The sequence below is a fragment of the Leopardus geoffroyi genome, chromosome B2, assembly GCF_018350155.1.
Source record: "Leopardus geoffroyi isolate Oge1 chromosome B2, O.geoffroyi_Oge1_pat1.0, whole genome shotgun sequence".
NCBI classification, from domain to species: Eukaryota; Metazoa; Chordata; class Mammalia; order Carnivora; family Felidae; genus Leopardus; species Leopardus geoffroyi.
Genome location: NC_059332.1, coordinates 71,805,721 through 71,823,534, shown reverse-complemented (window position 1 = coordinate 71,823,534; position 17,814 = coordinate 71,805,721). Strand labels below are relative to the sequence as shown.

Genomic DNA, 17,814 nt, shown 5'->3' with positions numbered 1-17,814 from the left:
TTGAATTGTGTTCCCTGAAAAATGTTGAAATCCTAACCACCGGTGCCTGTGAATGTAACTTTATTTGGAAACAGGACCTTTGCAGATGATCAATAAAGATGAAGTCATTAGGGCAGGCTCTATTCAATATGAACGTGTCCTTATAAAAAGGAGAAAGTTGTACATCATGACACACACACACACACACACACACACACACACACACACACACACACACACACGGAGACCATGTGAAGGCAGATACCAAAAAGATACATCTACAAGCCAAAGAATGTCAGAGAGAAGTTCTCCTAACCATGAGAAGTTAGGAGAGAAGCATGGGGCAGTTTCCCTCACAGCCCTAACAAGGAGGCACCCCTGCCCATACCCTGATCTAGCTTCCAGAACTGGGAGACAAATTTCTGTTGTTTAAATCCTTGATTTTGATACTTTGTTAATGGCAGCCCTTAGGATATTAACGCACTTGCCTTCCCAGCCTGACCTTCCCTTAAATCACATCCTTGTCCTTGCTCCCCCAACTCATTCCTGCTTCTCCTGGTCATTTCTCATATGCTCCCACCTCCCTAACCTCACTCCACACCCTCACTCACCAATGCTCTTTGGCACTATTTTCTCATCAAGGATACCCCTGGCATTTTGCATGGGCAGTTCTTATGGGAGACTATCCAGTCCACTGTAGGATGTCAGGCATCCCTGGTACTCTCATTGCCCCAGGGTGCCACAGTGCCCACACAGGAGAACTGCTCTGGAAACTTCAGAACCGCCTGTCAGGTGGGAGTTCAACTCAGGATCCCACCATCTACTGTGTATGATCTCATCAGGGCATTTAACTTCAGCTTCTTCACCTGTAAAATGAGAATAAATAACTACCTTGCCCTGTGACTCTGAGGATTCAACGAGTTAAAGAGGCTAATGAGCCCAGGCCTACCCTCACTAGCTTCTTCTGTATTAGAATCACTTAGGAATTACTGCCCAGTCTTAGGCTGTTCTACATGGTCATATCCTGACTTTAACTGCTTGGAACTCCTTTGCGGGGCCTCCTCACAGTAAAGCTTCACTGAATACATTCAGTGCTTCACTGCCTACTGCATGCTTAAAAGTTGTTAAGTCATGCAAACCAAAGGGTATGCCTTCTACAGCTGCAAAGATCAAAACAACTCTGAGCATAGTTTCTATGTGTTCCCCACCGCCACTCTCAATCCTACTTGAAAATATAGTGGCAGCCCTGGGCAAAGCGCTGTATTTTCCAACTTTGTTTCCAATTTCTTTATATCTTTTGCTCCCAGTGATGGTCCCTCTCCAACATCCATGCATATACTGTTCATTTCACCCAGCCTCTCAGAAACACTGCCCAAGCCCACATTAATCTCCTTGTTTAAATGGTTTGCATCCCAAGGCTCTAAGAGGCTGAAAAGTGAGCATTGACTTGTGCCCTAAGGCCAGAGTTTAAGTCTGTTCTTCTGACTTCACATACACCTAGCACCTAATAGCACCTTACACAGAGCCTGGTACTTGGTAAGTTTTCAATGACTATTGGATGAATTCAAGGGTCAATGGATGCATCAATGAATGCATTGCTGAATGAACACAAGAATGAATACATTCAGGAGTCAGGAGACCTAGTTTCCGTTTAACCCTTGGATCTGCATTGAGTGACACAAATGACCTCAGGATAAGCCACTGAATTTCCAAGCCCAAATTTCCTTCTCTGTGATTTTAGGTGGTTGGACTTCACTAGAAAATTCCTTTAGGTTTTCTTCCAGCTCTAACAACTGAGCCCAGAAACTTTAACGAAGAGTGAAAGATTTTATTTCTTTTTTTAGAGACATTTTACTCAAGACAAGCAGAGGGGTAAAGATTTTTTTTAAATCACATACCAGGGGCGCCTGGGTGGCTCAGTCTGTTAAGCGGCCGACTTCAGCTCAGGTCATGATCTCGCAGCCCGTGAGTTCCAGCCCCACATCGGGCTCTGTGCTGACAGCTCAGAGCCTGGAGCCTGTTTCAGATTTTGTGTCTCCCTCTCTCTGACCCTCCCCCATTCATGCGCTGTCTCTCTCTGTCTCAAAAATGAATACATGTTAAAAAAAAAAAATTAAAAATCACATACCAGAGGTCCCTCCTTGCCAGAGAGCCCCTTGTTACCTGGGGACAAAAGACGTGGGACAACACGCAAGCTGCAGATACTGAAGACGTCTCTGAGATGCCGAGCACTACAGAGTTTGTTATCAAGGGCTTCCTGCAGGAACTTAAAGTCTACCCTGTCCTCAAAAGAAGTCCACAGGGACATCTGCTGTCTGCCTTCTTCTACCAAAAGCTCCTCCCTTTCCAGCCTGAACAAGGTGGACCCTGCACTCTCTCCCTGGCTCCAAATCTAACTCAATTCCTCTCCCTGCCATCTGCCTAAGGCTCCCACATGCATATTTTATGATTTCTGGCACATTTCCTCCTTATCTGACATCCTGCAATGTATCCCTTAGCCCCTATATTATTTCTATCTCTGATAATGTGTTCTGAAAGAGGCAAGTGTCCTTGGGCTGTACTTTATTACTGGTGGTTTTAGCTATCCTATCTTATCTCCCCACCCAGTCCCCACCTAAATTCCTTGAGAACAAAGACTACATCCTCTATTCTCTTCCAATTGCCCACAAGACCAAGGACAGAGAGAGGCAAGGAGCAGACCCTTAGAAAATACTTGTTGAATGAATAAAATAATGAATGAATGAATGAATGAAATAATTGACTGATGCCAGTATTTTTAAATTAAAAAGCCATATCAATGTATTTCCTGAATAAAGTTACCAGGACTCCCCCCACCCCCACCTTTTGGGTACACAACCAGAATAAATTAAATTTTAAAATGGCACTTTTAGAATATACTGTTTTCTTAGGACTAATTAAATGCCCTTCACAACAATATGAATGACAGCAACGTTATCACCTGCATATGAAATCTGATTTTTAGATATTCATGGCATAATAATGTGGCTTCTCTTTTATTTCCTAGAAAAAGCATGTTTTACCTGGAGCTGGGGAGGATAAAAGGGCAACCACCCCTTGGTGTTAATTATTACAAATACCACTGTTATGTGTTGACGCTGGAGAATTCAGAGAAGTCAGAACAAGATGAGGATATTTTCTAAATAGATTGTTTAAATCTATTGCTGATTGGGGCAGAGAACCTTTTTGGAAATAACAGGAACCCACTTAGCAAAGTCAACTTCTAGTTACATTCCTTCCTTGTGGTTTAATAAACTTCAGCTAGAACTAAACTGACTTGGAAGTCAAATTATTTGTTCTCCCATGCACTTGCTAGTCACAGTTGGTCACCAAATAAACAGGGCCAATGGTCAACATAACACTGCTGGAAGGAAAACATTACGGCTATGCCATCAAAGCTTAATATAGCTTAATACCATAAGCCCTATTAGCCTCCCCAGGCCAATAGTTAACCTAAACAATTTCATTATCTCTTAGAAATCATTATTCTTGCATAGAAGCATAAACTTATCATCACCAAAAGTATAAATATTACATAATTACAAAAAAGTTGTATTAATATAGGAGATGATATTATAATTGGGAATTATTCAATGACTAAGGATCGTCTGAGACCTAAAAAAGTTAGGTCCATTGAGATAGAGAATTACTGTTTATGGGCTGTATATATAACAGATTATGTCTTTTAGCTCAAATCAAATCATGTCAGAACACATACTACTAGGCGGGGCAGTGAGGGGACCTGAGACATCCCAGTAGAACACCAAAGGAAAAGAATAGACTCACTTTGGGGTGGGGGGAGGGGAAAATGGGTGACGGGCATTGAGGAGGGCACTTGTTGAGATGAGCTCTGGGTGTTGTACATCAGCGATGAACCACGGGAATCTACCCCAAAAACTAAGAGCACACTTTACACACTGTTAGCCAATTTGACAACACATTACATTAAAAATTAAAAAAGGGAAAACAACAAGAATAAACTCACTTTGAGGCATTTAAAGTGCATTTAAAATAAAAGACACTGTTACAAGGGTTTATCCACATTTACCCAACTGATGAAGTCAAAGCAGTTTAAAGCTAGAATGTAATTCTGAGCAATTCATCACCATCCTTCATTCTAACTCAGGAAGAGATGAAGCACCTTATCCAAGCTTACACCACCAGCCAGATTTTGCATTAAAACTTAGGTATCTTAAATCTAGCTTCATGGACAAAACACATAACAGTAAATATAAAATTAAAAAACGGCATAGCAGGCAGGCAATAAATGTTAATGGATTTGAGGAAACAGAGATGCAAAATTCCAGAGCTATCTTGTATATTACCTGCTGATAGGCTAAGCCAAGTAACTGCCTGAAGTTTTGACTTTGACTTGTCCAAACTAACGTAGGCTTCTTAATACTATAGATCAGCATTTCCATAATCAAAAAATGCTACTGGAACAATTACTGAGCATGCTAGTTGGTGGTGAAACCAAAAAGTCTATAGCATTCTTATGAAGAAGTGCATTTGAAAAACAAAATCTATGCACAAAACAATATGGGTTTCCAAACACATGAAGTGTATAGTTCAGTAGAGAAATCTGTAAAAGACAGGAATGACTAAGCAACCACAAATAACTAGAAATACCAAAACTATCAGGAGTATGGGGACCACCACATGCCTGCATGTAAAGATAAGTTGGAGTTTCCCATCTATTCCTAATGAAAAGGGGTCTTTTTTGGTACTACAGTGTTGCTTTCTTTTTAAATAAAAAGTCTCCGTCGTTTATAAGGATTTACAAACAATATTTTATTCCATCCTCCATCCCACCTGCTTCAGAAACAAATTTTGGGACAATCTGGTTGTTGCTGGGCAGACAACTGACCAAATTTTAAGCAACCAATATTGCAGTTTTGATGTTTTTGATTATATATCTCACCAAGGAACCTCGTAACAGCTTAACTCTTACTAAGGAAACCAAGTTTTAATAATCATGTAAAACATCCTGCTACATGTGTTATTACCCAGTGAGCTCTATCAAGTATACTACTGCATTTTTTCTTTACAGTCTTACATCTAGCTATTTTTCTCTTCTTCCCAAAAACTTATTCCTAAAAAATTAAAAAGCCAAAATATCGACCAAACACAACTTAAAACAATTAGAGAAACCACACTTTATACATCCCCAAGATGAAATTGACCACTGCACTACAAAGGGGAAAGAAACCAAGCACACACATTTACATAAAGAAAATATTCATAGCATCCTAAGGAAAAAAAAAAAAAAGACAAAACAAGTAAGAAAACCCTGGCACGACAGGACAAACCTAGTTTACAGTTTCTCTTTGCGCAGGTTTAAACTAATGAACTGGGTGGAAAGGAAGGGAGGGTGAAGAGCAATTACTACCTAAACTTGTTTCATTCAGGAGCTAGGTTAGCAAACCAAGCAGCCTACATAAAAGCTGGTTATATAAAATATAACCAGGCCGAAGGTCCCACATCGGGAAGAACTAACACGAAGGGAAGCGGGACCCCCGAAGCTCTCAGAGTACCCCTTCCCCAAATTCCCAAATCACACGACTGGAGCTGGGGGTTTCCCGCAGACTCCATTTTCCCCGCTGAGCTGTCTCCCTCTCAGCCCGAGTTGAGTGGGCCTGTGGGCGAGCTGGGGTCCCCCACCCACCTTTGCTCCCCGCCCTTTTCATTGTTGTGCAAGTGTGATGGATCACCTGCCCGGCGCGGGCTCCCGCGTTCAGACGCGCAGCGCACCGAGACGCGCAGGGGCGTGCGCCGCGCACCTCCCGCAGGACCCGCGCTCTGCGCCCAAGAGCCCCCCAGACCCGACCCCCGCCCTCTGCCAGTCCCCACGGTGCTCACCGCCACGAAACCCGAGGAGGAGGCAATGAACACGCGGATCACCATCCTCTCGCACGCGCGGACGGACCGTCTGCCCCCGCGGGTTCGGGGCTGGCGGGGACGCGGAGGCAAAACCCGGCTAAGAGCCGCCGCCGCCGCCGGGCAGATCCCTCGGGTCGGGGAAGATCGCGGGGACCTGACTCCCTCCCTCCGGTCCGCAGATAAAAGCCCAGAGCCTCTCGGCCGCTGGCCGAGGGAGGAGGGGGGAGGGAAGCAGGAGGAGGGAACAGGCTGTGGGGCGTGATGGGAGTTGTAGTTTCGGTCCCTCCCTGGAGTGCCTGGTGGGCTGAGCGCCTCGCAGCCCCTCCTTACTGCGTGACAATAGCGTACACGCGCAGGTGGCTGCAGAGGACCCCGAGGCTGGGGCGAGGCTGTGACGAGGCTGTGACGAGGGGTGGTGAGGATTCTGGTGAAACGGGGAAAGAGAAAACTAGGCAAAAGGGCTTGGTTCAGAGTCCAAGCTTGGGTTCTGTGTTGTGGTTTAGTGATTTGGAGCATCCCCACGCAGAACCGCCCGACAGACTGGTTCGAGCCGCGGAGACCCACGGTCTTAGGGCGGCTAGCGCGCTGGGCAAGCCCAGACGACCTGCGGCGGCGGGTGGAACGGGCTGGGCTTTCAGGAGGTGGCCGCGGTGGGGGCGGTGGGGTGGGGCTGGGCGCTCCTCCGTTTTCCCCGAGGCTCTGGAGATTGCGGAAAGGTGATTCTTTTAGCTAGATGAGACGTTTTATTTTTCTGTAGGCACTGCAAATTAGAAGCCTGATGAGAGCACAACTGATATTTTATTTTTCTTAGCAAAACTGTAATTGTAGCAGAAAAATGAATACCAAGCGAAATTGGAGTCCTTCTATCAACATTGGGAATCAGGACCCCACCCTCCCCACCCCCTACTCTGCACAATGGCTTCGCCACTTTGCACCTAATATTTACAATTGAGCCAAATCTGTGCCTTTTTCAGACCCGCTGCACATTCCAACGCAGTCTCCCAGGAGGATGGTGTTAAATAAAAAGCTTTTATGTAGTTTGCTGATAGTTTAGGAATAGTTATTTAACAAGTGTTTTCTGTTTCAGAAAAGCGCAAGCCTTGCAACCGTTTCGTGGATGTGAACCAGTTTTCCCTGCAGTTACTGTATTTACTTTATTCCTTTCAGCAGGGGATTTTAGCACAGTTCTGGGAACAATGTTAATTAATAGTTCTAGAAAGAAAGAAATTAGATGATGAGATCTCTGGCTCTTTGGTAAATTTCTGGCACGAGTACTAATCATTTTGGAGCATTCGCGTTTTAGAGCAGTTTTTAATATTTCAAGTTTATAACCTTTCCTATTCTCTTAAGTTATTTCTGTAATATTTTTTTTAATATTTATTTATTTTTGAGAGAGAGAGTGCAAGCGAAGGAGGTTCGGAGAGAGAGAGACAGAATCTGAAGCAGGCTCCAGGCTCTCAGCTGTCAGCACAGAGCCCAACACGGGGCTGGAACTCAGGGACCACAAGATCATGACCTGAGCTGAAATCTGAGCTTAAAGCTCTGAGCCACCCAGGTGCCCCTACAGTATTCCTTTTTAATTTAGTACATTAACAGATGATACAATTCTAATGGGACTTTATTTCTTCTTAGTATACAATAACATTCAATGTAAGTTTTGCTGTAATTAATATCTCTCTGCATATGTACTTTAGCTACCAAAAATTTGGAAATGGATACTTTTAAGTTTTTAAATAATTTCCTTAAAAGTAGATACTATGTTTCCTGTATAACTGCCACTCTTGAAAGTCAACATTTTCTTTAGTTTGGAATTATTCAGCTTTGAAGGTATAATTAAACTCAACCAATAGGAACTCAGAGGCTATTCTCTGAAAGGTACCAAAGTGGATGAAAAGTTAAATAAGTCATTTCCCCAGCAGAGCACCTATTGTCTGCAAAGCAAAAAGGTACAGAAATAGCAGCAGAACAAGACCAATAGATTGTTGTGTGGATTTAAAGGAAAGGGTGGCTTTTTGTAAGAGACTTTGAAGACGAGTAGAAGAATATCTACTGGCAGATAGGGGGAATGCAGGGTGAGAATATGCAGAATTTATGAGATCGACAAGGAGTTGGTTGTACTTCAGAAAGGGATAGGAGAGGTCTAGTAGGGATAATGTTGAAAATGTAGGTTTGAATGAATGCAACAGAAGGCTCTCACTGGGTTGTCTTCCCAGCTCCTTGCTCTTCTGAAACCTGTCCCTCAGCTCTGACCTAAGACATTGTAGGGGTGGCTCCCAAAGCCCTGTTCAGACAGCAAGACCCAGACCGCTGGCCACAGCTAATTGGTGTAGGCCCCAAACTAGGCCAGACAATATCCCTACCCTAAGGACTTGGAATTAGCACTGGCAAAGAAAGAGAGGGCTTAAACTTTAACTTGTGACACAGAAGCTCAGAGCTTTCAGAAGCCACGTTCTAACATGGGAACCAGAGAAGCTGAAGAAGCTAGTCAGTAGGAAGAGAACAAAGCAGACTTGTGGATAGTGATGGAAATGAGTTTCAGCGAGTCCTGATAATGTTTTAGTCCAGGGGTCCTAAAATTATGAGCTGTGTGGCAAATTGTGTGTTTTATAAATAAAGTTTTATTGGAACTCATTTCTTTTCATATTGCCTATGCCACAGTGACAGAAACCATATGGCCTGCAAAGCCTAATACATTTACTATTTGGCCCTTTACAGAAAAAGTTTGCCAGTCCTTGTTTATGGCTCAACTTGTTCCTATACCCCTACTCATAATGTCTGCATAATATCCCTGTATCCATATCATATATTTCTCATCTTACTTAAGCCACCTCAAATAGGTTTCAGTTTGGGGCAATCAAAATTACCCTCACTGAGAAGTTTATACTGAACTTGTAAGCATTCAGAGGAAGGAAAGGATATGATCAGAGCTATACTTCAAGATTACTCTGGTAATAGTTCTGGTTTATTCCACACTGGTGAAAAAGTTTATATGCAGGACAAAGTGTTAGCAGTCCAGGGAGCCACAACAGCTAGTGTGGAGTTGAGACCTGGAGTTAGTAAACAAAATGTAAGAATGAGTGAGAGTAGAAAGCAATCTGGGATATAAACTAGAGGCCCAAGATCAACACAAGGGTATCATACCACAGGGAGGATTAGGTGCCCATCTGACAAGTAAAGTCTGCAGATAAAGCAGGCAGCCAAAGCTTAAAGACAGAACTCAGAAAACTGAGTAGGTCATTAGGCTTTAAGGAAGCTGCCTCTGCATTGCCTAAGACTTGAACCTGTTTGTAAGTCATGATAGGACATCTGGCTAGCGTGGGTTTTTTTCTTCGCTTTATTGACATATAATGTTGTGTAAATTCAAGGTGTACAACGTGATGATTTGACATACATTTACATTGTGAAATTATCACCGTAATAAGGTTTGTTAACAGCCTAGAGTGTTTTAAAACAGGAGTTTTTAACCTTTAGTAGTCTGGCAAAATCTATGAACCCTTTCTCAAAAAAATAAGTTTCTAAATACAGAAAATAAAGGGGACAGGATTAGTGATATCACAAAAACAGATCAAAATAAAGGAGTGCAGTATTTTTGTTATTTTTTGAATTTATTTCAGTTTAACTAATTTGTTTTAACATACGGTGCTGTATTAGTTTCAGGTGTACAATATAGTGATTCAACACTTCCATACATCACCCAGTGCTCCTCATAACAAGTGCACTCCTTAATCCCTATCACCTGTTTCACCCATCTCCCCCACCCACCTCCCCTCTGGTAAGCATCAGTTTGTTGTCAATAGTTAAGGGTCTGTTTCTTGGATTGTCTCTCTCTCTCTCTCTCTTTCTCTTTCTCTCTTTCCTCTTTTTCCCCTGGCTCGTTTGTTTCGTTTCTTAAGTTTCATATATGAGTGAAATCATATGGTATTTGTCTTTCTCTGACATTTCACTTAGCATTATACTCTCTAGCTCCATCCATGTCATTGCAAATGGCAAGATTTCTTTCTTTTTATGGTTAAATAATATTCCATCGTGTGTATATACCACATCTTTATCAATTCATCTGTCAATGGACACTTGGGCCGCTTCCATACCTGGCTATTGTAAATAACACTGCTATAAACATAGGGTTGCACATGCCTTTGAATTAGTGTTTTTGTATTTTTGGGGTAAATACCAAGGAGCGTGATTACTGGATCATAGAGTAGTTCTACTTTTAACTTTTTGAGGAACCTTCATAGTGTTTTCCACAGCTTGGAAACACCAGTGGCATTCCCACCAACAGTGCAAAAGGGTTCCTTTTTCTCCACATCCTTACCAACACGTTGTTTCTTGTGTTTTTTATTTTAACCATTCTGATAGGTGTGAGGTGAGCCACTGTGATTTTGAAGTATAATGAGAAGAAATAAAATTTTAAGATATTTGCAACAGTTGGAAAATATTAAAATACCTATGATTTCTGTTGGTAACAAAGTCACAGATGTTTGCTACTATTACAGTGGTTTGTTGATACATTCATAATTGAGGGGATTAGTAAATTTCTGTTGGAGTCTGGTGAAAATATAAAGATGTTATTTTTTTTCTCATTCAAGTTCATGAACTCCCTAAATGCTATCCACAAGTCTCTTGGGTGGGGTGGGGGACATGTGTGTCTAAGAACCCCAGTTGAGGAAACCATAGCGTCTAAGTGTATTCAAATCTGTAAAAACCTATGAATTTGCCTAAAAAGCACGTACAGAAAGAAACAAGAAGGAGCCATGAAGAGTCCTTTGGAGAACTCCTACATGTAAGAACTGGAAGGAGAACAAGGAATTAAAGGGAGTGGAGGAGCCATCAGAAAAACACAAAACTGAAAGAATACAGTAAACCTAACAGCAGAGTTCTAAGTTTAAGGAAGTAGAGAATAGCAAGAATGTTACTCAGCCTGAAAGTCAAGAAAGAAAATAAAAATAGAGGCTTTGAGTTTGTTAGCTGGGCAGCCTGTGTTCACATTTCAGCTTTGCCACTTAATTTCTTGGACAAATTATTTTGTACCTCTCTAAGCTTCAATTTTCATGTCTATAAAATAAGCATAAGTAATGGCTTTTATTCAATATTTTTATGAAGGTTAATTATGCTTAGGATATTCTCCAAATGATGGCCTATGGTATCTGTTTGAAGGGTATTCCCACTCTACCTGGTTACTGATGTTGGACCATATCTGTGTACTTCCCTCAGTGTGACCTATATTGCAGCTTGAAAGTAATTTATGACATATGTGACCAGGCTTGGAAATACATAATGGAGATTTTCCAGGAATTTACAGTTGGAAAATCAAAAGACTAAGGCAATTGGTAGTAGGAACATAAAGGCAAATGCTGCAAGGGGGTGGAGTGGGGATAAGGAGCTTTGAGCAAGTTAAGGAATGAGGGAACAGAATGAAGTATAAGAGGCAGTTGGTCTGTAACAGGAGAATGGAGCCCCTGTGGAATGAAAAGTAGAAACACTAATGAAGAGCTGGCCGCTGTCTTCTAGTCTCAGCTTCCATGAATCCAGGTGTACCACAGTTCCTGCCCTTGGATTGCTGTTTTATAACCTCCATCTTTTATCTTGAGCTAGTTTAAGTGGAGGGGTCTTTTCCTGACTACTGTAAATCCTAACCAGAATATCCATGTAAAGAATGGACAGTAAATCACTTGCCTGAGGGGCGCTTGGGGGAATCAATCGGTGAAGCATCTGACTTTGGCTCAGGTCATGATGTCACAGTTCAGGAGTTCAAGCCCCGCCTCAGGCTCTGTGCTGACAGCTCGGAGCCTGGAGCCTGCTTCAGGTTCTGTGTCTCCCTCTCTCTCTGCCTCTCCCCCCACTCGTTCTCTCTCTCTCTCTCTCTCAAAAATAAAAACATCAAGATAATAATAATAATTTGCCTGATGAGGGTCCAAGTGCAAAAGATCATCATACGGATTGTAGCAAACAGCACAGCACATCTCAAAACTGGATTTTTGTCTGAAGTATTCTGATATTTCCATGTCAAGTTAATTTTTAAAAAACTGAGTTAACTAAGCCAAAATCTCCCCAAGACCTGTGCAATCCTCCTGTTCTCCAGGTTTCTCCCTCCAATGTAAATAAAACCTTGAGCCCAGTGTTTGGTGCCCAATAAATCCACAGGAAGCACTAGGTGTTATTATAATAATCATTTGTTATTATTGCTGACCTTTGCGAGAGCACTGCCAGTGGAAAAATGGAAGCATTAGCCAGACTGCAGCAGCTTGAGGACTGATGAGCCAATAGAAACCAGGGTATCGTCTTTTCTAATTGGAAGTTGGGGACTGATGAGAGGGGACAAGCAAGGACAGAAACTTGAAGGGGAATCAGGGACATTCTTCAGTAAGGTTTATCTACAGATTAAAGAGCTCTTCTAAACAGTCTGGAGTCTCAACTGTCCAGAATGTATTTTTAGAGTGGAATTGAATCTGATTGATATTTCTGTTCTGTCAAAGCTGTCCTGTTTTTAACAGCATTTAATCCAATACTATCCAGCTCCCCAAGGATTTAACTTGAGGCACTCCAGTCACTACACCATGCCTGTCACAAATCCCTGCCCGGCTCCAGGCAGTTGTTCCTCTGAGAGCTGAGTTGGCACATTTGGCTGCTGATGGGTGAAGGATTTGTGGGAGAGGAGGTTATAAGCTAGAGGGCAGGGGTAGGTCAGAGTGGTTAAGGGACAGGTCTCTGAGCCAGACCTGAATTAATGTCACAGATGTATGACCTTCCTTAGGCAATTCACTTAGCCTGGGACACCCCACCTTCCTCGTTGTTGTTGGGGGCTTTATGGAGAAGATGCGTGTAAGGTGCTTTTTTACACAGTGCCATAAACGTAGTTAGGACTCAATGATTATTAGCTACTACTAATCACATAAAGTAAATCAGAGAATGGCCTTCATTTGCATAAAGCACATAAATTTCATAAATATTTCTGTTTCATGTCTGTGAGTTTAACTTTCTAAATAACAAGGATCTGGTTTGTATAAGCGTCTTTGTACAGTGCCATGTTCAGTTAAAGTACTTAACAAAAACTTTTTGATGTTAATGAAGTTTAGAGAAGGCCATACTTAAGATAAAAGGAATATCAGTGAAATGAAGCAGTAATGAAGTCAAATAATGGCAGCTTGAATTCCATAAGAGAATTCATCTGATGCTTTTATGTTGCTTCATCAGGCTCATTCTATTTTTAATAAAATAAAGGCTTAGTTAACAGGAACACGCTAATAGTCCCTGAACTGGATGGAACTTTCAGCGCTCATGTTTAAGAAATGAAGGGAAATCATAAAGTAGGGAATAAGCCTTGAAACCAATATTCAGGACATATTTTTGAATCTGTACATATTCAACCAATATTCAGGACATATTTTTGAATCTGTACATATTCAACCTAACCCAGAGGGCTCCCTATCCTCTCTGACAAGAGAAAACACATTCATTTCTTCCATGCCTTATTCCCCCCAGAAACTGAAAAAAGGTATACGGGAAGAAAATTGAATGGCATAAGCCACCATCTTGGAACTATAACAAGGAGGTTTTGAGATCTGCTGGTCCGCTTGGAGGACTAAAAACCTTGTGTGCAGTTGATTTCTTTCAGCTATATTCATTCAGTATGTGCCAGATGCTATGCTAAGTGCTGGGAATTCAGCAGTAAATCAAACACAGTCCCTATCCTCACAGAGATTATGGCTAAACTGGAGGATGAAATGTGAACAATATGCTTGAAGGGAATGACTAGATTGTGGTGCTTTTTAAATTTTCTTAATCTGGAAGGACTCTCCTAATCAACTATTTTTGGAGACAGCAATATATAAAATTCTCCCCCCCCCCCCACTGCCAAGATTACATTCCAGGTCAGAAGATGATATCACCATAACAAAATAAAGATTAAAAGTTGATATTACTTACATAGTTGTAGGCAACACAAGTTAGGAGAACTTCCAGTACTCTACAGTGTTTTGGTTATTAGTTCACTGCCTTTATAAGTGATTACCATATTGTAATAAACAAAAATTTACATTTAGGTTATTGTTGAATCTGAAATTATTTTGATTCCTCATGAATACATTGCTAATGAGTTTTCAGTTCGGTATAATTTCCTATTATGCTAGGCATAAAGGCCATTTAGAATAATTGCAACAGAGGAAGTATAAGAAAATGTTTATATATAGCTACAATTAAAGAAAATGGAAAACTAAGGTTAAACAAACAAAGTGTTATTATTGTTGTAACAATTATTTTTATTATTTTTTCCTGTGATTTTCAAGGGCTTACTGAATGGAAATTGTGAACATTTGCTTTTAGTATATTTTAGTACCTTGAACCGCAATGATTTCAACAAGAACAATGAGGTCTTTATGTTTATTTCTTGACTCTTTCCTTAAAAAAAAAAAAAAAACAAAGGATGAGAAAAAAATATAGAACACTTTAACATTAGGTTATCACTTCTTTTCCTCAGTTCTTTGCATCCATCCCTTTCCAATTCATTCGGGGCAACTTTCATTGTGGAAATCACTCTACTTCAGTCTCCACTGCAGTAAGTGCCTTTAGGTTTAAATACAGTCTTTCCAGAGGGAAGTCATTTTTGCATTAAGTGGAATTCCATTTAACAGTGATGTCAGAGGGGCTCCTGGGTGGCTCAGTAGGTTGAGCGTCCGACTTTGGCTCAGGCCATGATCTCACAGTTTGTGAGTTCAAGCCCCACACTGGGCTCTCTGCTGTAGGCACTTAGCCCACTTCAGAACCTCCATCTCCCTCTCACTCTACCCCTCCCCCACTTGTTTTCTTTCCCTCCTTCTCTCTCTCTCTCGCTTTCAAATTTAAACATTTAAAAAAATCTAAAAAAAAACAAAACACTGATGTCAGGGAGCGAGACTTCCCTATTAATTCAACTCACCAGACCCAGAAGCCATGATCTGGCCAGGTAATCACTAAGTTTATAACAAAATGAAGCACTTAATAATGGAATTCTAGTCCTTCTTTGCCCCCTAGTTGTAAACCAGACATATTTGAAAAATTCATTAAATTTTTCTTGCCCCAAGAACAGTGTAGTGGAAAAGTCTTATTTTACTTTAACCACAGTTTACATTTCCCCAAAACATACAGCTTTTTAAGAGAGTTTTATTTATTTATTTATTTATTTATTTATTTATTTATTTTAATTTGAGAAAGAGAGAGAGACAGAGAGAGCAAGCAGAGGAGAGGCAGAGGGAAAGAGAGAGAGAATCCCAAGCAGGTTGCAGGACTCAATCTCATAACTGTGAGATAACTGTGAGATCATGACCTGAGCTGAAATCAGGTGTCAGACACCTAACTTGCTGAACCACCCAGGTGCTCCCTTTCTTTAAAGAGAATTTTAGGGGTGCCTGGGTGGCTCAGTCGGGTAAGCATCCGACTCTCGATTTGGGCTCAGGTCATGGCCTCATGGTTCATGGGCTCGAGCCCTGCATCAGGCTCTGTGTTGACAGTGTGGAACCTGCTTGGGATTCTCTCGTGCTCTCTCTCTGCTCATCTCCCCATCTTGTGTTCTCTCTCTCAAAATAAATAAACATCAAAAAAAAAGAATTTTACTTACTTATTTATTTAAATTGGGGGGGAGGGTCAGAGGGAGAGAGAGAGAATAACATACAGCTTTTGAAAAGCCCTATCCATTCAATTCAATGTATTTGTTGAACACCTGCTCTCTATGAGTAACTTATTAAACTTCCTCTCTTCAGCAATTTGCATATCTTTAAAATTTAATAGTGATTAAGAAATCATCTGTCAAGATCAGAAAAATATTAATATGTCCTCATAATTTTTGAAAGCTTTGATTTTGATAGCTGTTCAATAGGAGGGATATTAAGCAATTTTAATTCCATACCATGACCGTTTATCAAGTTCCTACTAGGCAGTAGGCACTCTATTGGATGTGGAGAATATCAAGATTCAGAAAACTGTGTGTTGGGGGTGGGGTGAAATGTTTTTGCCCAAAGTAAAGTCCTGGGTAGAAGCACAAAGGTCAGTGAGTGAGTGAGTGGTTGTGTGAGAACAATGCAGAGAATCCCCATGGGATATGGGTCATTTGAAAGGAATCTTTGTAGTGGATCTGAAGTTTACTTGCAGTATGTGTCTTTACTGTTTCTGTTTTAGCTAGTAGATTAATATTTTAGGTAGTTAAAAATCTCATCAGCTTCTATTTCCCTGCGACTTGTTACAGTTTGCCTTTGTTCCTGGGTTAAGAGTAACAACTGTATACTCAGGGTCAAGGTTGAAGGTGGAAGACGCTGGAAGAAACAACTCTGCAGTACTGAGTAGCAACCTATGAGCCTGAAACAAAGACAAGCGTCCTGTGTCTGAAATGTACTTCTGTTCCCGTATCAGTGGATATATATGCAGCTGCATGTTTGGCCAAACCTGACAAATTTTCAGGAGCCATAGTGACCTTTGATTATTTCACATAATGAGAAGAGTGCAGGGAGCTGAATCCAGGTTTATTGTAGCAGTCCTACAATGTCCTCAAAGTCCCCGACACTTCCCACTTTTCCTTTTGCCATCCTTAGCATGACGACATTCTTCCTTGGGTTTGTTGCTTCGTGGGTGCCAGGTGGCTGCTACAGCCACAAGTATAGAATCTTCATTTCATACCCTCATCAAGTCGTTAGAAGAAGGCAAGCAGAAAATATGCTTTCCTCTTATCACAGAGGAAAAGCTTTCCCAGAAGTCCCCTAGTGGACTTCTTAAACCTCATTGGTCACAACTTGGTCGCATAGCCACCTGCAAAGGAAGCTGGGAAAATGTATAACAGTAAGGAGAATGTGAGAGCCAAGACGGGTTTAGGTCTGTTGTCGTTCAACCAGTGGGGCTAGGATGCAGGGTAGGCATATCACAATCCAGACTACTGAGATTCTGCTATCGAGGAAGGCACTGGGTGGGGGAGGGAGGTGAATGAAGCAGTGACTACGTGACTACTACAGTCATTTGCTTAATGTGACCTTGAGTAAATTATTTAGCAACCGTGCCTCCACATCAGTAAAATGGAGATAAAACCTAAGTCCTTGCCTTGCAGTGGGGATTAAATGACATAATCCATGCCAAGTGCTTTTATTATTTTTTTAAGATTTTTTTTTAACTTAAATTGTAGTTAACAAATTTGCTTCAGAAGTAGAATTCAGTGATTCACTTACATACAACACCCACTATTCATCACAGCAAGTGCCCTCCTTAGTACCCATCACCCATCTAGCCCATATCTCACCCACCTCCCTCCATCAACCCTCAGTTTGTTCTCTGTCATTAAGAGTCTCCCTTTCTTCTCTTCCCCACCTTCCCATATGCTAAATTCCACATATGAGTGAAATCGTATGACATTTGTCTTTCTCAGATGGACTCATTTCGCTTAGTATAATACATTCTAGTGCTTTTAAATAAGTGCCCAGAACATGGTAAGCACTCGTAAGTATTGGTTACTAACAAAAAGAGGCACTGTATTTTCCAAGGTGCTTGATTTTCAACCAAATTCCTCAAATTCTCTGGCACCGTGTGCAGAAGATATAGAACTAGAAAACATGACTTTCAACCCTCAGAGGAGAGTTCTTTCCACAAGCCTGTTTGTTAAGATCTTATTGTTTTGGTTTTTTTTTTTTGATTTTTTTTGTTTTTTTTAAGATCTTATTGTTTTTTTAAGTAATCTCTATACCCAACGTGGAGCCCAAACTCACAACGCTGAGATCAAGAGTCACATAGTCCTCCGACTCAGCCGGCCAGGTGCCCCACAAGATATAGTTTGGGCCCTTTCTATTCTTCCCCTGCAATATCCCCTCATTCTTCTCCCTTTCTTCCATTCTCTTCCCTCCCTTTCCTCCCTTTTTCTCACGTTTACTCTTCCATCTCTTCTTCCCATACATGTTCCTTTTCTCTCTCATGATCCCCTCCCCTTCCTTT

The 17,814-nt window shown here is 41.4% G+C and overlaps 1 protein-coding gene and 1 long non-coding RNA gene across 2 annotated transcripts in view; one reads left to right on the top strand and one right to left on the bottom strand.

Moving 5' to 3' along the window:
* Positions 1-6,300, bottom strand: part of SH3BGRL2 (SH3 domain binding glutamate rich protein like 2) — a gene marked incomplete at its 5' end in the record, with an annotated part of 57,701 nt that extends 51,401 nt beyond the window's left edge. Inside the window, one exon of the mRNA XM_045500923.1 lies at positions 5,857-6,300. Coding sequence (XP_045356879.1) covers positions 5,857-6,300 — 444 coding nt within the window. The remainder of the gene's footprint in view (positions 1-5,856) is intronic.
* Positions 6,301-6,917, top strand: LOC123608647. The gene is made up of 2 exons (XR_006717358.1): positions 6,301-6,493; positions 6,635-6,917. It is a non-coding gene; the product is annotated as an uncharacterized LOC123608647 (long non-coding RNA).
* The last annotated feature ends 10,897 nt before the right edge of the window (positions 6,918-17,814 follow it).